The sequence below is a fragment of the Stegostoma tigrinum genome, chromosome 38 (genome assembly GCF_030684315.1).
Source record: "Stegostoma tigrinum isolate sSteTig4 chromosome 38, sSteTig4.hap1, whole genome shotgun sequence".
Taxonomy (NCBI): Eukaryota; Metazoa; Chordata; class Chondrichthyes; order Orectolobiformes; family Stegostomatidae; genus Stegostoma; species Stegostoma tigrinum.
Window position 1 is genome coordinate 3,717,432 of NC_081391.1, and position 24,125 is coordinate 3,741,556.

The 24,125-nt window shown below is 46.2% G+C and overlaps 1 protein-coding gene across 2 annotated transcripts in view; it reads left to right on the top strand.

Annotated features, from left to right (window-relative positions):
- Positions 1-23,894, top strand: part of slc25a38b (solute carrier family 25 member 38b) — a 30,180-nt gene extending 6,286 nt beyond the window's left edge. For both annotated transcript variants that reach the window (XM_048521394.1, XM_048521395.1), the window contains 7 exons: positions 1,559-1,680; positions 5,809-5,893; positions 7,115-7,188; positions 9,149-9,254; positions 11,067-11,235; positions 14,975-15,141; positions 20,218-23,894. In XM_048521394.1, coding sequence (XP_048377351.1) covers positions 1,559-1,680; positions 5,809-5,893; positions 7,115-7,188; positions 9,149-9,254; positions 11,067-11,235; positions 14,975-15,141; positions 20,218-20,340 — 846 coding nt within the window. In that variant the 3' untranslated portion in view covers positions 20,341-23,894. The remainder of the gene's footprint in view (positions 1-1,558; positions 1,681-5,808; positions 5,894-7,114; positions 7,189-9,148; positions 9,255-11,066; positions 11,236-14,974; positions 15,142-20,217) is intronic.
- The last annotated feature ends 231 nt before the right edge of the window (positions 23,895-24,125 follow it).

The following is a 24,125-nucleotide window of genomic DNA, read 5'->3' on the forward strand; positions in this document are numbered from 1 at the left end:
TGATTGGTTCTGATTTGCCTTGCTAAGCTGTTTAACTGTCCCAAACCAGGTGTAGGGGACTTTCCAGTGTGTACACTGTCCTGGAAAACGGCCTATGAGTTCTCAGTCAGTTTAGGTCTAGCGGGACTCTTTTGCAGCCTCGGCAGCCTGGATCCTGAAGAAAATTTTCACTATTTGGCTGAGGCTTGCCTTTGTTTTGAGGTTTTTGCTGTGGGCTGACCTAGAGTCCTTCTATTCAGCATATGTCCTGAGTGAGGCCATGCCATTGCCTTCACTCAATTGATGTTCCCCAAGCTCCATCAGACTGATGAAGTTGACCACTTCTATTGGAATACCCTGCACTCATGGTCCATTTGCCACTTTTTCCAATGATAGAGCTAATTGAAGTGCCTGTTTGAAGTTGAGTTAGGCTTCAGCTGGTAGGCGCTTTTGCATGGTTAGTTCATTAATGTCACCTATCAAATGGTTTCTCAGCATCTCGTTGAGGGTTAAACAAAGTCACATGCCTTTGCCAGTTGTCTTAACCTAGTCAAAAATCCCAGTATGGATTCCCTGTTCCCAAACTGCTGAGTAAAACTGAAAGCATCTAAAAATTACAGGATGCTTATGTTCTTAATAGTCTTTAACTAAATCTATCAACCTTTGAAAGGTTTTAGTATCTGGTGTCTCAGGGAAAGTTAAGCTAATAACTGAAAAAGCTTTGGGTCCATAAGCAGTCAGGAGAACTACTCGTTGCTTTACATCTGCCCAGTGACATTTGCCTGGAAAAAACTGACTCATTCTTTCCACTTACTGGGCCCAGTCTTCGATGGCAGCATCGAATGAGTCAAACTTGCCAAATGATGGCAAGATGCTTACCCTGATTCAAAGACGACAGTTGTGAGTGAAACCCTTCAGGAGCATGCTTTACTCTCGTCGCCACTGAAATAACACCACAGAGGCCAGTATCCCGTCACCAGATCCCCCTTCTGTTTACATGTGGAAAGTACTATAAACTGATCCAGCTCCCTCGGAGCCAGTTGTCAGAGTGACAGGATGTCCGACACTCATATTTATATCTGTCAGCCAGGACTCCCTGGTTGAACCAGATTTACAGCCCCAGTCAGGGAACTCCTATTTGACTGACCTCATTACAGTCACCACAGACAGCACCTTCCCAGTCCAACCTACACCAATTACAGTCAGACAGTGACGGACCCACTGCACTCTTCATGGGGCACTGATAACCGGAGGAAATTGGCAACATTACTGGTGACACCCACATTAAAATACATGTCCCAGTACTGCTTGTTCCACTTGTTTGAAGTTTTGTGGGATGTAGATGAGACAAGTAACATGATGGAGTGAGCTGAAGAGAGAGGCTTGTGTGGAATATAAACACAGGCGCTGCCTGGTTGGGTGAATGAGTTGTTTCTGTACCGAAGACTGGTAGAAATCTGTCACACACTGTGGTGAGTCAGAGGATCAAATCAAAGAACAGAATTTAAATTTATATTTTTCTTCATACAGAGTCAGCCTATATTTCATGTTTTCTTCTTTCTTTGTTTCTCCCTCCCAGTGCCATCCGGTGCTGAAAGCTTTCATGTGTGGCTCTCTGAGTGGGACTTGTTCGACATTGCTGTTCCAGCCCCTTGACCTGGTGAAGACCCGTCTCCAGACTGGGCAGAGTTCAGTGAATGGGTGTGTGTTCATAGTGCGAGGAGGGTAGAGTGGGTGAGATCCAGAGCTAGGGGGATGGCGGGAACAGTTGTGCAAGGGGATGACGGGAAGGGGAGCGTAGGGTCATGGCGGGAGTGTAGGGGGATGTTAGGAGCGGTTGCGGAGGGGGATGGCAGGAGGGTGTATGTAGGAATGGTGGAAGCAGGTACGTAGAGGGATGGCAGGGGCGTGTACGTTGGGACAGTGGGAGCGGATGCGGAGGGAGATGGCAGGAGCGTGTACGTAGGGATGGTGGGAGCAGAAACGTAGAGGGATGGCAGAGGTGTGTACATTGGGACAGTGGGAGCAGGTACGTAGAGGGATGGCAGTAGCATGTACGTTGGGACGGTGGGAGCAGGTACATAGAGGGATGGCAGTAGTGTGTACTTTGGGACGGTGGGAGCAGGTACGTAGAGGGATGGCAGGGGCATGTACGTTGGGACGGTGGGAGCAGATATGTAGAGGGATGGCAGGAATGTGTATGTTGGGACGGTGGGAGCAGGTACGTAGAGGGATGGCAGGGACGTGTATGTAGGGACGGTGGGAGCAGGTACGTAGAGGGATGGCAGGGACGTGTATGTTGGGACGGTGGGAGCAGGTACGTAGAGGGATGGCAGGGGCGTGTACATTGGGACGGTGGGAGCAGGTACGTAGAGGGATGGCAGGGGCGTGTACGTAGGGATGGTGGGAGCAGGTATGTAGAGGAATGCCAGGTGCGTGTACGTAGGGACGGTGGGAGCGGGTACGTAGAGGGATGTCAGGGGTGTGTATGTTTGGACGGTGGGAGCGGGTATGTAGAGGGATGGCAGGGCTGTGTACGTTGGGACGGTGGGAGCAGGTATGTAGAGGGATGGCAGGGGCGTGTACGTAGGGATGGTGGGAGCGGGTACATAGAGGGATGGCAGGGGCATGTATGTTTGGACGGTGGGAGCAGGTACGTAGAGGGATGGCAGGGGTGTGTACATTGGGACGGTGGGAGCAGGTACATAGAGGGATGGCAGGGGCGTGTACGTAGGGATGATGGGAGCAGGTATGTAGAGGGATGGCAGGGGCGTGTACGTTGGGACGGTGGGAGCAGGTACGTAGAGGGATGGCAGGGGCGTGTAAGTTGGGACGGTGGGAGCAGGTACGTAGAGGGATGGCAGGGGCATGTACGTAGGGACGGTGGGAACAGGTACGTAGAGGGATGGCGGGGCATGCATGTAGGGACAGTGGGAGCAGGTACGTAGAGGGATGGCAGGGGTGTATACGTAGGGACGGTGGGAGCAGGTATGTAGAGGGATGGCAGGGGCGTGTACGTAGGGATGGTGGGAGCAGGTACGTAGAGGGATGGCAGGGGCGTGTACGTAGGGATGGTGGGAGCAGGTACGTAGAGGGATGGCAGGGGCGTGTAAGTTGGGACGGTGGGAGCAGGTACGTAGAGGGATGGCAGGGGCATGTACGTAGGGACGGTGGGAACAGGTACGTAGAGGGATGGCGGGGCATGCATGTAGGGACAGTGGGAGCAGGTACGTAGAGGGATGGCAGGGGTGTATACGTAGGGACGGTGGGAGCAGGTATGTAGAGGGATGGCAGGGGCGTGTACGTAGGGATGGTGGGAGCAGGTACGTAGAGGGATGGCAGGGGCGTGTACGTAGGGACGGTGGGAGCAGGTACATAGAGGGATGGCAGGGGCGTGTACGTAGGGATGGTGGGAGCAGGTACGTAGAGGGATGGCAGGGGCGTGTATGTTGGGACGGTGGGAGCAGGTACGTAGAGGGATAGCAGGGGCATGTACGTAGGGACGGTGGGAGCAGGTACGTAGAGGGATGGCGGGGCATGCATGTAGGGACAGTGGGAGCAGGTACGTAGAGGGATGGCAGGGGTGTATACGTAGGGACGGTGGGAGCAGGTATGTAGAGGGATGGCAGGGGCGTGTACGTAGGGATGGTGGGAGCAGGTACGTAGAGGGATGGCAGGGGCGTGTATGTAGGGACGGTGGGAGCAGGTACGTAGACGGATGGCAGGGGCGTGTACATTGGGACGGTGGGAGCAGGTATGTAGAGGGATGGCAGGGGCGTGTACGTAGGGATGGTGGGAGCAGGTATGTAGAGGAATGCCAGGTGCGTGTACGTAGGGACGGTGGGAGGGGGTACGTAGAGGGATGGCAGGGGTGTGTATGTTTGGACGGTGGGAGCAGGTATGTAGAGGGATGGCAGGGGTGTGTACAGTGGGAGCAGGTACGTAGAGGGATGGCAGGGGTGTGTACGTTTGGACGGTGGGAGCAGGTATGTAGAGGTATGGCAGGGGCGTGTACTTTGGGATGGTGGGAGCAGGTATGTAGAGGGATGGCAGGGGCGTGTACGTAGGGATGGTGGGAGCAGGTATGTAGAGGAATGCCAGGTGCGTGTACGTAGGGACGGTGGGAGCAGGTACGTAGAGGGATGGCAGGGGCGTGTACGTTGGGACGGTGGGAGCAGGTACGTAGAGGGATGGCAGGGGCGTGTATGTTGGGACGGTGGGAGCAGGTACGTAGAGGGATGGCAGGGGCGTGTACGTAGGGATGGTGGGAGCAGGTATGTAGAGGGATGGCAGGGGCGTGTATGTTGGGACGGTGGGAGCAGGTACGTAGAGGGATGGCAGGGGCGTGTACGTTGGGACGGTGGGAGCAGGTACGTAGAGGGATGGCAGGGGCGTGTATGTTGGGACGGTGGGAGCAGGTACGTAGAGGGATGGCAGGGGCATGTACGTAGGGACGGTGGGAGCAGGTACGTAGAGGGATGGCGGGGCATGCATGTAGGGACAGTGGGAGCAGGTACGTAGAGGGATGGCAGGGGCGTGTACGTAGGGACGGTGGGAGCAGGTACGTAGACGGATGGCAGGGGCGTGTACATTGGGACGGTGGGAGCAGGTATGTAGAGGAATGCCAGGTGCGTGTACGTAGGGACGGTGGGAGGGGGTACGTAGAGGGATGGCATGGGTGTGTATGTTTGGACGGTGGGAGCAGGTATGTAGAGGGATGGCAGGGGTGTGTACAGTGGGAGCAGGTACGTAGAGGGATGGCAGGGGTGTGTACGTTTGGACGGTGGGAGCAGGTATGTAGAGGTATGGCAGGGGCGTGTACTTTGGGACGGTGGGAGCAGGTATGTAGAGGGATGGCAGGGGCGTGTACGTAGGGATGGTGGGAGCAGGTATGTAGAGGAATGCCAGGTGCGTGTACGTAGGGACGGTGGGAGCGGGTACATAGAGGGATGGCAGGGGCATGTATGTTTGGACGGTGGGAGCAGGTATGTAGAGGGATGGCAGGGGTGTGTACATTGGGACGGTGGGAACAGGTACATAGAGGGATGGCAGGGGCGTGTACGTAGGGATGGTGGGAGCAGGTACGTAGAGGGATGGCAGGGGCGTGTACAGTGGGACGGTGGGAGCAGGTATGTAGAGGGATGGCAGGGGTGTGTACACTGGGACGGTGGGAGCAGGTACGTAGAGGGATGGCAGGGGTGTGTACGTAGGGATGGTGGGAGCAGGTACGTAGAGGGATGGCAGGGGCGTGTACGTTGGGACGGTGGGAGCAGGTACGTAGAGGGATGGCAGGGGCATGTATGTTGGGACGGTGGGAGCAGGTACGTAGAGGGATGGCAGGGGCATGTACGTAGGGACAGTGGGAGCAGGTACATAAGGTGATTACAGAAGTAGGTACATAGGGATGTCAGCAGCGGGTGTGCAAGGGGAATTTAGAGGGAAGGGTACATGGGGAAGACGGAAGGGGTCACGTAGGTACGGTGGGAGCAAGTAGGTAGGGAGTATCTGGGGGCTTACCTAGGGATGGTTGGAATGGCTAAATAGGGGATGGCAGGGGCGTGTACATAGGATCAGTGGGAGCAGTTATGTAGGGGAATGGTGGGAGCGTGTACGTAGGGATGGTGGGAGCCGGTACATAGGGCCATGAAGGGAGGGGTACATAGGGACAGTGGGAGCGGGTGCATGAGGGACAGCGGGATGGGGTACATCGGGACGGTGGGAGTGGGTGCATGAGGGGGATGGCAAGGGTGGAATGTGGAGTGTATCACATAAACCCTTTTTATGTTCAGGAGATTTTATTTTGCGATTTTGGATGTGTTTGTGTAATAGATCTGGGCGAGTTGGAATGATTACAGTCTTGCTGAATGTTATACGAACTGAACGAATTCTCGGATTATGGAAAGGAGTCTCTCCGGTATGTGAGTGATAGATATGGCCTCATTTTGTGTTTTCACTGTGTTACTCCCCCTTTGAGGAAAATGCAGATTAAATGTAATGCCTGCTGCTCATCCCGTAATGGTGACTGTGTAGTGCTTCACCGTGCTTGGAGACAGGAATGGGGTGGAGTGGGATCTATACCCCAGTCTTGTCATTAGACTTTTTAGGTGAGCACAAGATCAGGTTTGATAGTGATGTTCCTCCTGGTCAGATAGCCAGCTTGCATGTGACTGTTTTGGCTATCACTATAACAGCCAAATTTAGGGCGGCACAGTGGCTCAGTGGTTAGCACTGCAGCCTCACAGCACCAGGGACCCGGGTTCGATTCCAGCCTCGGGCGACTGTCTGTGCGGAGTTTGCACATTCTCCCTGGGTCTGTGTGGGTTTTCTCCGGGTGCTCCGGTTTCCTCCCATAGTCCAAAGATGTGCAGGCTCGGTGGATCGGCCATGCCAAATTATCCGTAGTGTTCAAGGGTGTGTGGGTTATAGGGGGATGGGTCTGGATGGGATGCTCCAAGGGGCGGTGTGGACTTGTTGGGCTGAAGGGCCTGTTTCCACACTGTAGAGAATCTAATCTAGTCTAACAGTTCATCAGAAAAGAAGGTGATGGTGTAGATAAACTGGGTGTGAGGGGAAATGGGAAAAGGTAGGTACTGGAGTAAAGATACAGATTAGCAGCGCCTTTATGCATTGTGGTCAGAACATTTGCAAGGTGCCGAATGGCCTCCCCTATTCTGGTGCAAACAAATGAATCATTAATGAGACATCTTAAGCTGATTCAGTGGACTGTGATAAGAAACTGCATCAGCGTAGGAACCATTCAGCCCATTGACTCTGTCCTGGTGCAGGCTGACCACACGCTTCCCTCTCACTGTCCTCACTGGTGTAGTACAGTTGTGTTTGCCAATAGCTTTCGCTATCTCTAGGTAACCCAGGCACCTGGGACAGCCAGTATCCCTTAGCATGAGTCAGCACAGAACTGGAATCTACCAAGTCTGTGTTGGAATTAACTTGGCAGCAGTGGTGGTAGATCTGTGTACTGTCAAAAGGTTTTTAGCCTGTCAACTGCTGCACTCCAGGGAATGGGTGAGGGGCTGATAGAGTACTGCAAGTGAGCAGAGCCTTTTCTGATACCTTTAAGCATGTTGTGAGCCTCTTGCCTGACTCCTTTTCTACTTGTTTATCTTTCTTCATTCAGTCGTTTGTCCGCTGTATTCCTGGAGTTGGGATTTACTTCAGCATGCTGTACTCTATGAAGCAGCAGTTCTTCAGGTGAGAACTTTGGGATGTTTCATCACATGGATCTTTTAATTCCAAAACCTACAATCTCATTCTTCCCAAGGCAGTGCCTATCTCTGCTTAATGTGAAATGGTATCTGGCATGTTCTGGCCAGTGTAAACCTGGAAGATCCACTGAACCATGTCAAAAGTAAGGGGTCATAGGGATCACAAGAGTCACAGTTGTTTGCTGTATCAGAGTGTACAGAAGGAGCAGTATTATGCATTTAGCCTGTGCTCTGGGACCGTTTGATGAAGAATGTGTAAGACAGCTTTTCTCTAAATCAAACCCAATGCGGTATCTGCTCTTGGACATTGAAGGATTTCGAGCAGGGTTGTCCAACTCCTTTGCAATGATGGGAGAGGTATAGTTCAATTATTGTCTCATTTGGTGGTGGGGGTTTAGTGAAAAGATTTCAGGAAGGTAATAGTGAAAATGGTACAACAGTAAATATGAATGAAAAATCTCAAGCAATAAATATAATCAAATGATTAATTAATAGAATTGGTCATTAAAATGTGTTAAACGGTAGAACTAACAAATAAAACCTTTTTTTGTTTTTTTTTTCGGTTGAGAAGCAGAGCTATTGAGAGACAGGTTTAGGCATCAAGTCCTGATCGTCTTGGAATGGGATTGGACCAGAGCTGAATTTAGGAGGTGGATTAAACTAACAACAATCCTTGGTTCATTTCTAGTCAGTCCACACTCCAAGCTGATCTTGAGATTTCAGCTGTGTTTGAATTTTAAAGTAGGATGCCAGTTAACCTGGATATTTCTCCTCTTCCAGTCCAGTATGTAGATTTTTGAGGAGGGAAGGGAATAGGAAATATGTAGGTCTGGCTCACAGTCTCAGTCACACACAGTCAGAATCACTGATTCTCACACACAATTATTCTGTCTCTCTGTCTCTCTCGCACTCTCTCTCTCTCTATCTCATGTGCATACACAAATTCACTCACATTCAGTCTCACCCACGTACAGACCAAATTGCTCAGTCACACGAACAAAAGAATCTCTCACTTCCTCACTTGCACACGGACAGAATTACCACTCATACAATCTGACGCACATACACACAAGGACCAGGCCATGTGCTTTGTCATCTTGACAACAGTTCTTTGGTAGTTAGAAGCTGCTGGGGAGGGTGAAAATCTTGTTTTCTCCAAATATCTGCGTTTCTTGCTGCTCACACAGGCCTTTCTCTGTTCTGCTTCCTGGTGTTTGGCCCTGTTCACACGGACCTGTCGCTGTCTTTTCTTACTGGCCTTCTCCCTACTCGTGGACCTCTCTCCATCTTGCTCCTGTGTACGGGAAACTGAAAATAATCGCTGCTGCTTAGGATTTTAATTACTCCTGCTCGTCTAATCACAGTCTTTTTTTTTGCACTGAGGGCAACTCTGTAGCAACTTTCAAAACCCCTCCTCGCCAACTGTTCCATGCTTAGTTTCTTCAGAAGTGCAGAGGGACATTTGGATAATGGAAAATTTGAGACACTCACAAACATTATGGTGCCACCAAGATAGTTCAGATGAAGGTTTGCCTGTCCAGCTCCTACACTTACTATTGTGTGATGTTCATTTTAAGACTTTTGGTCTGCAAGAGCACCATTTTGAATGTAAATAGATTTATTCCCCAGGAATTTCATAGGAAGGATGTGAGGATACCGTGGGTGGATTTATGTGCCTCGCAAACTGATCCAGCTGATTGGCTAAATGCTGAAACCCTGCTGTACGCTTGACCTTGGGTCAGGCTTTACGGTCAGTTTCAAAATAAACATCTAGGGCTACTCATCGCAAGCGAAGTGGGCTGTTAGGGCTGGGATGATTGTGGATCATATTTTAACGTCCTCTACCCCTGAGGTGTTGTGTCCCCAGGCTCTGAGTCCCAGCTCGCGAGAGCCTGACCCTCTGCCCAATGACGATATCTTACAAAAAACCTTTTTTTCCTCTCTAGCGAGAGAAGCCCAACAGCGCTGGAGTCGGTGGGTTTGGGTGCCAGTGCTCGTACAGTGGCGGGCATCTGCATGTTGCCTGTGACCGTGGTGAAGACTCGATATGAGGTGAGTTTTGATGCCATGTCCTGACCACAGGGCTTTTCAGATGTTCGGTACATCTGTGGCAAGTACTAGCGAGGTGGGGGAGGGTACTTATCTGATAGGCCCTTTCCTCAGATGGATTCATCATGTGGTGCATATCACAGCCCATTACTGCTGCGCATCTGCTTGGTTGAAAACTGCAAGTGGAATAATTGAGAGATGGGCACTAGGTTGTGTAAAGACCGGGAGCTGTAAAAGCCCAGGTGGAAGGGAAGGAACAATAGATTCCTGGTTAGGCTGGCCTCTGTTTCTTGGCGTGATGTACAAAAATCAAAACTGGCCCTGACTGGGCAATTCACCCGTTGTAGGAAATGAAAGGCTGCCACTACTTTCCAAGGTAGAGTTCAGTTGATTTGTACAAACGCCAGTTTGTAGCTTCGTCAGTTCCACTTTCAGCATCCGTAACCTATCCTCTGGACCATTCTTACAAGTAGATTTGATCTCTCTGTCCCCCTGCACACTCACACCCTTTACCACCACCACCCCCCCGTCCCAAACCCCCCAACCACCCCGCCAACAGAGGTCTTTTGCTATGTTTTCTGTCGCCCCAAGACTCTTCCCTTTCAGCTCACTCAGCTGTTGTGGTTAAGAATAAATTGTAGAAAGAACTGGTGCCATAGTTGAGAGACTGCAAGCAAGACATCGGCCTGTAGTGTGCTTCCTGGGGCTAGTCCATTGGTACCAGGAACTTGAAAAAGGTACATGGAAAAACTTCTTCCCCATAGCTGCCCCTCTTTGTCACTTCCCAAAGCCAAGTGACCTGCAAGTAGGACTCATACCAGGTTTCCAGTCAGCCCAGGGTCTCACCACTGAGTGAATAATTTTGTGTGAACCAAGATTGTGCGTTTGGCCAGGTGTTGAAGAACACTGATACTGTTTGAAGAAAAGCAGGATGTGTCATTGATTATCGCTGGATAATGTTCGTACTTCGGCCAAAACCAATTCAGTGGATTGCTCAGTGATGCCCATGTGACAACGTAGCTGCTGCCTTGTCTGGGATTATGACAATTTCATTGCAGGAGCTTCCTGGAGATTTGGGAAGAAAGACCTTGCAGCTGTGATAGAGCCTCTGATGAACTCTGGATACCCCTAAACACTTGTCAACCAGTGCATTCTTTGCTCCTGATGAACTGTGATTTGTTTGATGGACAAATGAGGTAGCCAAGCAGTGCAGAGCAAGATCCCACAGTTCTCATTCTGATGACATAACCAGAGATAATTTGTTATAATGTGTAGATGGCAGGATGGGAGACCCTTGTTTTGTCGTCTGGGAATCTTTCATATCTATCTGAACAAAGAAGAACTTAGTCCAGCATCCATCAAATGATCCCACCTGTGACGATGCAACATTGGAGGGTCATCTTGGATAGATTCTGTGCTGAAGTGAGATCTGAACTCAGCTGGCCTCCTACAGTGACTTCTGAAAGGTCATATCAGCTGTTCCAAAGGGGAAAGATAGAATCACAGCAGGAACATTTCTATTTCAGTTTTAATAGTAATGAAAATCAATCAGGCCTGATGAAAATGTAATGGTAGAAATCTAGTGATCTTTCTATTTCCCTTGTGGACCCTGAGGATCCCAAGTATAGAAACAAGCAGTTGGACTCCAAATCAGAAACAAACACAAAGATTCTTGGGAGAGCTGATGAAGCACTGTATAAATCTCTGTTGCTGCATGAAACCATCACTTCCTTAATTCAACGTATGTGTAAGTGGGGAGATGGGGAATTGGGAGAAGGGAAGAGAAAATGAATGTGTGTGTGTCTACATCTGCAGAGCGGGAAGTATCGGTACGAAAGTGTGTTTGGTGCTTTGAGAAACATCTATAAGACGGAGGGTACACGAGCACTGTTCAGCGGACTAACGGCTACACTCCTTCGCGACGCCCCCTTCTCAGGGGTTTACCTGATGTTTTATACACAGACCAAGAAAGCCTTGCCTGAAGGTGGGTGTGGGTTTTGATATTGTGTTAATGAAAGGTATTTTTTAGGGGAAGCAGTAGGGCGTTGGTTCATGCAGGCACTGCTCCTTGCTTAATATACTTAAGATTCTAGCTCAGTGGCAGTGGTAAAGATCCACTTCACTCCACTGCAACCTGCATGTCCTTCAAATCCCATGAGAAATTCCTGCATAAACCAATCCACTATGGAAGTGCTGCGGGATCAATACCCGTTATCAGGTATAACTACACTGTGACACATTTTACATGGCAGTTTTTGCTTTGTCTGTGGACACAGGAATTTCTAATGGAAATATAAAAATAAGAAACAGAATTTCTTGCTTAAAAATAGCCCTTACTTGGGTCAGCTATTATTGCTTCCTTCTCAAGGATGAATATTGGTGTCCATTCCATGTTTCCAATCCCAAAGGAGATCAATTGGTTCTCCTGAATAATCTGCCAAGTACTTGGGAGGAGGGGTTAGCGTGGATTGGGTTTGACCATATCTATCAGAGATTGTAGGAACTGCTGATGCTGGAGTCTGAGATAACAAGGTGCAGAGCTGGATGAACACATCAGGCTAGGCAGCATCAGAGGAGCAGGAAAGCTGACATTTCGGCTCTGGATCCTTCTTCAGAAATGGGGGAGGGGCGGGGACTCAAATAAATAGGGAGAGGGGGAGGCGATGATGGAAGATGGATAAAGGAGCAGATAGGTGGAGAGAAGACGAACATAGAACATAGAACATAGAACAGTACAGCACAGAACAGGCCCTTCAGCCCACAATGTTGTGCCGACCATTGATCCTCATGGATGCACCCTCAAATTTCTGTGACCATATGCATGTCCAGCAGTCTCTTAAATGACCCCAATGACCTTGCTTCCACAACTGCTGCTGGCAACGCATTCCATGCTCTCACAACTCTCTGCGTAAAGAACCTGCCTCTGACATCCCCTCTATACTTTCCACCAACCAGCTTAAAACTATGACCCCTCGTGCTAGCCATTTCTGCCCTGGGAAATAGTCTCTGGCTATCGACTCTATCTATGCCTCTCATTATCTTGTATACCTCAATTAGGTCAACAGGTGAAGGAGACAGGGATGGAGCCAGTAAAGGTGAGTGTAGGTAGGGAGTTTCCCCTCCACAGAGGTTGAAAATGCCCTTGACTGCTTCTCTCGCGTTTTATTCACTTCCCCTCCCCACAATAACAACAAAAACAGAATCCCCCTCATCCTCACATATCCCCCCACCAACCTCCGGATTCAATGCATCATCCTCCGCCACCTGCAATCTGATCCCACCATCATGGACATTTTTCCCTCCCCACCCTTATCTGCCTTCTGGAGGGACGTTCTCTCCATGACTCCCTCATCTGCTCCACACTCCCCAGTAGCTCCACCACCCCCGGCACTTTTCCCTGCAACCGCAGGAAGTGCTACACCTGCCCCTACACCTCCCCCCTCACCCTCATCCCTGGCCCCAAGTAAACCTTACACATTAAACACATGTTCACCTGTACGTCTACTAATGTGGTATATTGTATCTGCTGTTTCCGATGTGGCCTCCTCTACATCAGGGAAATCAAGCAGAGTCTTGGAGACTGCTTTGTGGAACACCTATGCTCGGTTCATGACAAACAACTGCACCTCCCAGTCGCAAACCACTTCAACTCCCATTCCCATTCCTTGGACAACATGTCCATCCTGGGCCTCCTCCAGTGCCACAACGATGCCACCCGAAGGCTGCAGGAACAGTACCTCATATTTCGCTTGGCAACCCTGCAGCCCAATGGTCTCAATGTGGACTGCACAAGCTTCAAGATCTCCCCATCCACGACTTCATCCAAGACCAGCCCAGTTCATCCCTGCCTCCTTGACCTGTCCACCTTTTCTAGCACCTCACTGACCAATCCCCACCCCAACTTCCTAACTACTAGCCTCATCCCCGCTTCCTTGACCTGTCTGTCTTCTCTCAACTGACCCACCCCGATTTCGACTCTCCACCTACACTCACCTTTACTGTCTCCATCCCCACCTCCTTGACCTGCCCATCTTCTCTCCACCTGTCTGCTCCTTTATCCATCTTCCATCTTCGCCTCCCCCTCTCTGTCTATTTATTTCAGAGTCCCCTTCCCTCCCCCACTTCTGAAGAAAGGTCCAGACCTGAAATGTCAGCTTTCCTGCTCCTCTGATGCTGCCTGGCCTGCTGTGTTCATCCAGCTCTACACCTTGACCATATCTCTGTTTTTGCTCTGTCTAGAGACCTGTCACTGAATGTTGGGAATATTCCAACAGGAAGAGTCCTAAGGCAGATTGCAGATTACTGACAAGAGCGGGGTGGTGGGAGGCTGCAGGAGGTGGCGTTTTTATCCTGCTGGACCCACCGGAGCAGCTTCTTAACAGTTCCAGCACCAAAAGGACTGGAGCAATTCAAGAAAGCGGCTCACCATGGCAATTAGTTACACGCAGTAGATGCTAGCATGCCAGAAATATCTACTTCTGATGAAGGAATTTATTGAAACACAGTATGAAGAATTCACGCAATTGATACCTCCCCTCTGACAACTGATCCAGGTCCAGTCTATTATAGCTCTAAGTCGGTCACTGTCAGATGATGATTTTTTTTCCACATTCAAAATGATAGAGACGCAGACACTTGGAATTTATCGTCTAATAGGGCAAGGGTACCAATAAAAGATTCATCTTTAATTTTCAAAAGATATGTGAATAAATACTTAACAAAAGACAGATCGCAGAGCTATTGAACAGAGTGGAGTGGGGGATGGTGGGAAATGGGATTAATCGGACAGCCCTTTCAAATGACGACAAGGTGTAGAGCTGGATGAGCACACCAGGCCAAGCAGCATCAGAGGAGAAGGAAAGCTGACGTTTCGGGACTGGATCCTTCTTCAGAAAAACGTTTCAGGCCAGTAACATCAGCCTTCCTGCGCTTCTGATGCTGCTGGGCTTGCTGTGTTCATCCAGCTCTACACCTTGTTATCTCAGATTCTCCAGCATCTGCAGTTCCTATTGTCTCTGAAGCCCTTTCAAATGGCCTCCATACCACAAAGGCATCTTGTGGTTTTTGTATTTATTCATTAACAGGATCTGATATCACTGGCTAGCCATGCATTTGTTGAAAATCCCTAACTGCCCTTGAAGAGATAGTGGTGAGCTGCTGTTTTAAACTGCTACACTCTGTGGTGTAGGTGTATCCATAATGTGATTAGGGAGGGAGTTCCAGGAGGTGGTATTCCCATGTGTCTGCTGCGCTTGACCTTCTGGCTGTTAGAGGTCATGGGTTTGGAAGTTGGTGTCTAAGGAGCCTTGGTGAATTTTTGCAGTGTATCTTGTAGATGGTACACACTGCTACCACCTGCGTCATTGGTGGATGGAGTGTGAATCATTCAGCTTTATCAAGCTTCTTAGTTGGGGCTGCACTTGACAAGGCAAGATGAGCATATTTCATCACACTCCTAATTTGTGCCTTATTGATCATGGGAAGTCAAGAAGTGATTTACTTACCATTGTGATTACAACTGAACTGTGACAATTGACTGAGAAACATAAAATGGGAAATGTTGACATGGCAGTGAAGTAAGCAAATCTTGTGAATAGTAAGCATGTATGGTTTATGGAGAGATAGATGAGTATGTCAATTACCTCAGGATGGTTGGGAACGCAAAAGGAGATCAACTGAGTTGCTTTTGTATAGTCAAAGTTGATTTTGATTGTATCTTTCAGAGCGGTTCGATACACCACTTGTCCCTCTGATCAACTTCAGCTGTGGCATCTTTGCTGGCATTCTGGCATCTGTGTCGACGCAGCCAGCTGATGTTATAAAAACGCACATGCAGCTTTCCCCCCAAAAGTACCGACGTGTCAGACACACCGTAATATTTATATTTGAGGTACAGATGTTCGGCACAGTTTGTTTTCAGCTCGTTATTTTTCAACTCTTGCCTTGTCTTCAACCAACTGTTTCTGTGGTAACAGGCTATGATACTTTGAATGGCCCATGATTGGGCACAAGGGTGTGTGACTGCGAGTTGGGCAGTTACAGGGATTGAGAACGGAGAAGTGGAGGCGTCTCAGCTCTTGCAATTAGAGTCATAGAGATCTGCAGCACTGAAACAGGCCTTTCAGCCCAACTACTCCATGCCGACCAGGTTTCCTGAACTGAACTAATCCCATTTTCCATATCCCTCTAAACCTTTCCTTTCAGTGTATCTGCCCAAATGTCTTCTAAATGTTGTAATTGTACCTGCCTCTACCGCTTCCTCTTGCAACACCCTCTTTATGGAAAAGTTACCCTTTGGGTCCCTTTTAAATCTTTCCCTCTCGGTTGAGAAATGGTCTCATCAAGGTCCAGTATAACAACGATAAGGCATCCTTGCTTCGAAACTCAAATTCTGCTACAATGAAAGGCACTATTCCACTTGCCTTTCTAATTGCATTCTGCGCCTGTGGTTGGCTTTCATTTGATTGGTTTCAAAGAACACCCTTTATACATGCAGGCTTCCCAATATATAACTCTTTAGTTAATACTCTTCCTTTCTCTTTTTTGCACTGAAATGTGTAACTTCTCACTTACTCGTATCGTGCTGCATCTACCATACATTTGCCCACTTACTCAATTGTCTAAATCACCTTGAAGCTTCCTTGCATCCTCTTCACAACTCTCACTTCTTCCAAGTTTTGTGTCATGAGCAAAGTTGACATTTATTTACACACACAAAAAACAGAAATTGTTGGAAAAGCTCAGCAAGTCTGGCAGCAACTGTGAAGAAAAATCAGAGTTAACGTTTCAGGTCTGGTGCCCTTGCCCTAGAAGGGTCTGTTATGAAGAATGGTCACGGACCTGGAACGTTAACTCTGATTTTCCTTCACAAATGCTGCTAGACCTGCTGAGCTTTTCCAGCAACTTTTGTTTTTGTTTCTACTTTACACACTCTCTCATTTCTTTCAGTTTTTATTTGACATTTATTTATATTGGGAATAGCTGTTGGTCAAGTGCTGATCCTTGTGGATTCCCAGTACTCACTGCTTACCACTCAGAAAGAAACCCATTTATTCTCTGTTTTCTAGATAACAAAGTGTGGAGCTGAATGAACACAGCAGGCCAAGCAGCATCTTAGGAGCACAAAAACTGACGTTTCGGGCCCAGACCCTTCATCTGAAACGTCAGCTTTTGTGCTCCTAAGATGCTGCTTGTCTTGCCGTGTTCATCCAGCTCCACACTTTGTTATCTCAGATTCTCCAGCATCTGCAGTTCCCATTATCTCTAATACAATTTTCTTCTCTGTTTCCTGTTGTCAACCAATGCTCAAACCATGCCAATATATTACCCTGAACCCATGTGCTTTGATTTTGCACGCTAATCTCAAATGGGAGGCCTTTTCAGAAACCATCTGAAAATTCATCAATTGTTTCTCCCTTTTCTATTTGACTTGTAGCATCCTCACAAAACCCCATTTGATTTAAAACATAGAACATAGAACAGTACAGCGCAGTAAAGGCCCTTAAGCCCACAATGTTGTGCCGAACTGTTACCCTAAACCTAAGGTCTATCTAACCTCCACCGCCACCTTATACTATCACCCATATGCCTATCTAATAGCTGCTTAAATGCCCCTAATGAGGCCGACTCCACTACTCTCTCTGGCAATGCATTCCACGCCCTGACCACTCTCTGAGTAAAGAACCCATCTCTGACGTGTCCCTGATATCTACCTCCTTTCACTTTAAAACTATGTCCCCTCGTAAAAGCTACCTCCACCCTAGGAAAATGTTTCTGGCTGTCTACGGTATCTATACCTCTGATCATTTTGTACACCTCTATCAAGTCACCTCTCATCCTTCGTTATTCTAAAGAGAAAAGCCATATCTCTCTCAACCTTTCCTCATAAGACCTTCCCTCTGTTCCAGGCAACATCCTGGTAAATCTCCTCTGTACCTTTTCTAACGGTGACCAGAACTGGACACAGTACTCCAGATTTGGCCGAACCAAGCTTTTATATAGCTGGAGCATAACTTCACGGCTCTTGAACTCGAACCCTCTATTAATGAAAGCTAACACACCATATGCCTTCTTAACAACTCCATCCACCTGGGTGGCAGCTCGCAGGGAACTGTGAACATGATCCCCAAGATCCCTTTGCTCCTCCACACTGCCAAGAATTTTTCCATTAACCCTGTATTCTCCTTTCAAGTTTGTCCTTCCAACATGAATCCCCTCACACTTTTCAGGGTTAAACTCCATCTGCCACTTCTCAGCCCAGCTCTGCATTCTTTCGATGTCCCTCTGTAACCTAGAACAGCCCTCCACACTTGTCCATAACGTGACCCACCTTTGTATCATCCGCGAACTTGCTAATCCACCCTTCCACTCCTTCATCCAAATCATTTACAAAAATCACAAATAGAAGAGGACCCAGAATGGGTCCCTGTGGTACACCACTAGTAACTGAGCACCATGTTGAATATTTTCTGTCCACTACCACCCTTTGTCTTCTAAGGGTCAGCCAATTCTGAATCCAATCTGCCACATTTCCATGCCTCCTTACCTTCTGCATGAGCCTACCATGGGAAATCTTATCAAACACCTTAAAGGGTTACCTCTTCAAAGAATTCCATAAGGTTTGTCAGGCATGATCTACCCCTCACAAAAAAATTGTTTAGCCTGATTTATCTTTCATAAACCCAGGCTGACTTTTTCCAATCCTGTTAATGCTTTCAAACTCCACTACTAATGTTAGTCTAACTGGTCTGTAATTCCTTCTTTTTCTCACTCCCCCCACCCAGCTGACTTCAGTACTCTGGGATGTAGGATTTCCCTAGCACCATTTTCTTACCAGTTCTGATTTTCTTCAGTTCTACTCCCTCACTAGTCCCTTGGTCCCCTAACATTTCTGGAATTTATTAGTGCTCTCTTTTATGAGGTTAGAGCCGGAGTATATATTCAGTTTATCTAATCTCTTATATGTCTCTTCTTTGGATCCAATACTATCCCTAATTTATTTTGTAAACTGTAGTTGAACCACATTCCTTTTTAATTTTGTGCCAAACAGGAAGGAATAATTTATTGTAATTAATACACATGTTCTTTTAAATATGAATGATTGACTATCCACCATTAACTCTGTATGTAAGGTTCCTTGCCAATTCATACCACATACCCTTGTAGTTTCTTTATTTGAGGCTTCAGTTTCGGTTTTGACTACTTCACGCACCATCTTAATGAAGACTTTAATCATATTATGGTTGCCTTTCCCAAATGGATGTCATGCAGCAAGAGTTCTTTCTCATTGCAGAATATCCAGCCTAGATTAGCCTGTCCTCCGCATGGTTCCTCAACTTTTCGGTCTAAAAAAAATTAAGTGCACAATCCAGGAAATCCTAGAAACATTTCTAGTTTAGTTTGTCCAATCTATATGTAAAGTCTCTGAATGATTACTGTTGTACTATTGTTACATGCCTCTCTGAGCTTTTGTTTAATGCTTTCCCTTTCATCTCCACTGCTGTTTGAGGCCTGTAGACACACCCCAACAATGTTCTCAGAATGTTTGCATTTGTTATCTTCAGCCATACAGATTCCACGTGATTTTCTAAGCCAGTATCCTTCTTCACTGTTGCCTTGTAATATTCTTCACCAACGATGCTTCCCCACCTCCTTTTTCCTTTTTAGTCAATCCTTGCTAAATTCTGAATACCTGAGTGTTCAGTTCCCATCTTCGGTCACCTTGTAGCCATGTCTTTGTAATTGCAACTATACCATAAACATTTAAATCTCGTTGCACAGCTAATTCATCTACCTTATCACAAATGCTCCACGCTTTCAGACGTAAAGCCTTTAGACTCATCTTTTTGACTTGATCAAGTGAGTGAGGTTGTGATAAATTAACAGACAAGAGAACAACATAACAATATTGGCAATGATAATCACATTATGATTGCACAAATAATAAAAAGACAGAAGTAAAGACATTGTATATGATTTTACATTCTATTCATATGAAAATATGTGCAAACAACTCAACTGCAATAAATATGTATGAATTGATAACCATTACAGACATGGCTATAAGATAACTATGGCTTGGGACCTGAATGTCCAAAGGATACATGACATTTTGGATGATCAGGCAGTTAGGAAAACAGGGCAGTGGGGAAGCCTTGTAAATTAAGGACGGTATGAGTCCAGTAGGGAGCAATGACAACATCTAGAGATCAAGATATAAAGTTAATTTGGGTAGTAATAAGAAGTAGCAGAGGTAACAAGTCATCTGTGGGAGCAATTTATACAACTCCTAACTGGAACTGCAGTGTAGGAGGGGATCTACAGGAAGAACTAATCGGGCCTTGTAAGAAAGGGACAACAATAATCATGGATAATGTTAATTCAAAGGAACATTCCATGTGTTCTGTAACCTCCTGACGTCTGTGCTGTTCCCCAAGGTTATGTAACAGGCAGATGAAACCTGTTTTTAACTTTGGACTCAAATTTGACCTTTTCCTCATTAGTTGGCACTTTTCAGACCAAAATGTCATGTATCCTTTGGACATTCAGGTCCCAAGCCATAGTTATCTTATAGCCATGTCTGTAATGGTTATCAATTCATACATATTTATTGCAGTTGAGTTGTTTGCACATATTTTCATATGAATAGAATGTAAAATCATATACAATGTCTTTACTTCTGTCTTTTTATTATTTGTGCAATCATAATGTGATTATCATTGCCAATATTGTTATGTTGTTCTCTTGTCTGTTAATAGAGATTGGATGAATCAGATTGTCAAAGGTTGCCTTGAAGTTGAATTCATCTTCCATGAGTTTAAAATGGGAAAACAAAAATGGGAGCATTGGAATTGTCCTCTAGCCTGGTCAGGACGAAGAATTAGACTGAGCACCTTCTTGTCAGAACCTTGATTTGATTCATTACCAGCAAAATAACATTAACACTCCTCTCCCTTTCCCTCCTCAGAACCATGGCATGGTGGGCTTTTTCCGGGGTGCTGTTCCCCGGTCATTGCGTCGATCACTTATGGCTGCCATGGCCTGGACAGTTTATGAACAGATGATGACCAAGTTGGGCCTCAAGTCATGAGATCCTAGGCTGATAAATTAAGGACTGTTTGGAAATGGAGGGGAGGATCTTCCTGTCAGTTGAAAATTTTGCTACTGGAGACTTCACTGGGACTGGAGGCTTTGAAAGTGAACAGTGGTTCCTTTTATTTTGGTTTCAAATAATTTGCTTCATAGAAGAGCACTGTTTGAATCTGTGCCAAAGAGCTCTTGGTAAATGTATGCACATAGCTACAAATTCCATGTGTTCTGTAACCTCCTGACGTCTGTGCTGTTCCCCAAGGTTATGTAACAGGCAGATGAAACCTGTTTTTAACTTTGGACTCAAATTTGACCTTTTCCTCATTAGTTGGCACTTTTCAGAGCTCTGGCCCTGGGCCAGTGGAAACTAAGCAGTAAGTCAGATTGTATTAAAATGGTCGAAACTTAACTTGCTCAACAGGAGCTGAGCACGTCTCCTGTTGATGTAATATTGAGGGTAACTTCCAGTTAACTGAAGAACTGGGGAAAAATTATGGTTAGCCCCCTTTAGGATAAGGTGCAAGAACCCTGAGCTGCCCATTTCAGTTAACGTTTTGTGACCTTCACAACCTGAAGCACATTCGCTCATATTTCCTGAAAGGAAAGGGTGAATATACCACCCTTTGCCATTCTGTGTGAGCACAGAAGTTGCTTGTCTATTCAGGTTCAGAAATAGGAGTTTTCTGCTGTTGGCCTCAGTGACTGTGCTGTATGGAAATTGAGTCAAATCCTCCCCTGATCCAGGCATTTGGGGGCAGAAAATGGCATGAGTAGCTGTGATGCCATCCAGTGTTTGAATAGCCAGTAATATATTCAACTTTCCAAGCTCAGTCGGCTTCGTTGAATTCCAGTAAGCCAAGGACGGTTTTACCACATGCAGCCATATTTGTCTAAATATCAAATGATTGCTGGATTATTAAAAACAACTACCTTTATCCCCATACAATGATCACACTAACTTTTCTGGATGAGTGTCTGTGCAGCTGCAAACACTGCAGGAACATGGCAGTCCAGGAAGGTTAAAATTAATTACAGTTTTTCTGAGAGGAAGGTTAGAATTATAATTATTTCTTTATGATTCACATAAGGTTAGTTAATTTTGGAGTATTCTGAAATCTGCTGGCTTAATCTGTAAAGGTTTCAGTTTGACGTAGATTGGAAATTTGTACAGACTCATGACCTGGAATCTGATTTACCCAGACTTGATGCCAGCACAGGGAGGCTGGGTTTGATATTGGCACTGTGGCACTACTCTGATTTTTGACAAGTTTTGGGAGCAACCAGATTCAGGAACTACAGATCTCCTTGTAGCCGAGTGCCACATTATGCCCAGAACCCAATATATAGAAAAACAAACAAACTTTCAACCTATTGATTTTTTTTTCTCTGTATTTCTTGCCTTCTGAGTACATCTATGAACTTGGACTTTTGGAAAGACCTGTATCTCAGTGCTGATATTTGATTTTATTTTATTTTGGAGGCAGGGAATAAATCCTAAATCCAAAAATTATATCTGTGGAAGCTGGAAATTGATAGGAAAATTGGATTTAAACATTTTATTCCATGCATTGCAAAATTCAGGGTGCAACTTGAAGAAACATTTGAACAAAAAAAAGCTTGATTCACCAAAGATTTTGATGCTTTTGGATTCTTCATTAATGCTGCCTATCAGGTTAATTCCCTCCTTGGATATTGGACGGGAGCTGGAATCTTTGGTTTACTGTGGGACAGCTTTGGATTTTCTAATCCTTCATTTGAAGTTGCTGCACCAACTCCCTCTTGCCCACAGATTCAGCTGTACCCACCCACATGTTGTGCAGAAACTGTGAAGTTAGTAAGCTGCAAGAACGAACCTGAATCTCCATGAAGTTTCAGTAGAGATCAGCTCAGCCATGACACACACACATGGTTCCTCATACAGACACTCCTCAAATACATCTCTCCCTCTGTCATTTTCTATGATTAATTTTGGCGTTAAATGCTATTATCAATACAGTAACAGTAATTGTAGGTTTACAAATACTGAATGTGCAATATACGTCTCTGGGCCAATACAGAGATCTGTATGAATTGTTTAGTGCTAATGGATGAAAGTTAGGAGACACTGCATTTTCACAGTATCAGATTTTTAAAAGAACTTGCTCTTTTTAAAGCCCCTGATTGTTTTTCTTGCCTCTCGCTTATTTAAATGGAACCTAATGCTCACAGCATTTGCTGCCTTTCTTCAGATACCACCAGAGAAACTCACTCTGTGTCAGATGGAAGAACAACAGAGAAATGAGTGTCCTGCAGCAGAGAGAGAAATGTAACAATGTCTGTCCATATTCTTCCCTCTGACAATATATTGGGCATTGCCAAACCATCAGAGCTTAAAGTTGCTCTACAGTCTGGTGAACAGTTTATACTGGACTCAGTGGGAGAGGTAAGAGATCAGCATTGATCTCTCTAGCTGCCGGCAGTTTAGTGTAACTCACTAATTCCTCTGTCTTGTTAGGTAAATGCACCATGTTGCACAGGACAGGGCATTCTGAGATTCATTCTGTCAGATCGGTCACTGAAGGGTGACGGGGCAAAGTCCAGTGCTGATCATTTGTTTGATAAGCTTGCAGGAAAGTGCAACTCTGTGTAAGCTTGGATTTGTTTGTGCTGACTGAAGGCTTCCAGCATTCATGAGTTGAGCTAACTGTTTGAATAGTTGTCTTTTGGGTGTGAAATTTGAGGGCTTTTCTAGCTTGAATCTCAGTGAGAGTCAGTAGAGGGAGGGGAGAATATTGATCTGGCAGCGTGCAGTTTATACATTGCAGTGTGATTCTGCTAATCAGCACTACACACCCCTGTCAAAGGCAAATTTAAATTGTGCAAGGTGGAACATGAGCTTGATTTTTTTTTAAATCCTCTGTTCTCCTATGGGGACAGACGCGCCTACCCTTAAGATTCTGTCAAAACTGCCCTTTAACCAGCTAGTACAAGATGTCATTAAGTGACTCCTTGTTCCTTTTTTCCTTCCTCTCTGGGAAAGCATACTCTAGGGTGACCCAACACCAAAGGGCAGGATCACAAGAACAAAAGATAATGATTTTGACCTGTTGGCACTTTCTGCCAGAATATTTAGAATGTATTGCTGCAAAGGCAGGTCTTCTGATTGCTGTCAGTCAGTAAGTCAGTTTGTTTCAATACAAGGCATGGTAACAAGCAAAGCTGAAACTTCCCATAAAAATGTTCTAAATGAAAATTCTTCTGCGCTGCAATTGCCTCTGCTGTCTGCCAACTCTTAAGAAATATAGCTGATCACAGTTCCTCGTTTTGATGGGATCTGTCTTGTGGGAAACCTTGCAAGAGTTTTATTTAAGAACAGTCTGCATTGGAAAGGCTGAGTGATCATACGCTGAATAATATGCACTTTTAATTAAATGAGTGTAAAAATGATATTGTTGATATTGCTGAACATTGACTATGAAAGTTTGAAATGGTGCTCAAATTCATGTTATTGACCCAGCTAAAAACATGTAACTAAAATTTATTTAATTGGGATCAATAAAATTTGATTTGTTTTAAGTGTGGATTTTTATATTTGGCTTCGAAGTGGAATATCTGAGCAGTTACTTTACACTTTATTACCTCAAATAGCTCTGCTACATTTTGTTTGTTTTTACCAAGTGGACACCAAGGCTGACATTTATTGTATACTCTGACATTTCCTGAGGAGAAGGTAATGGTCCTCTTTCTTGAGCCCTGAAAGCAATGCTGGATCACTGGAGAGGGAAGTTAGAAACAACCACTTTGGAC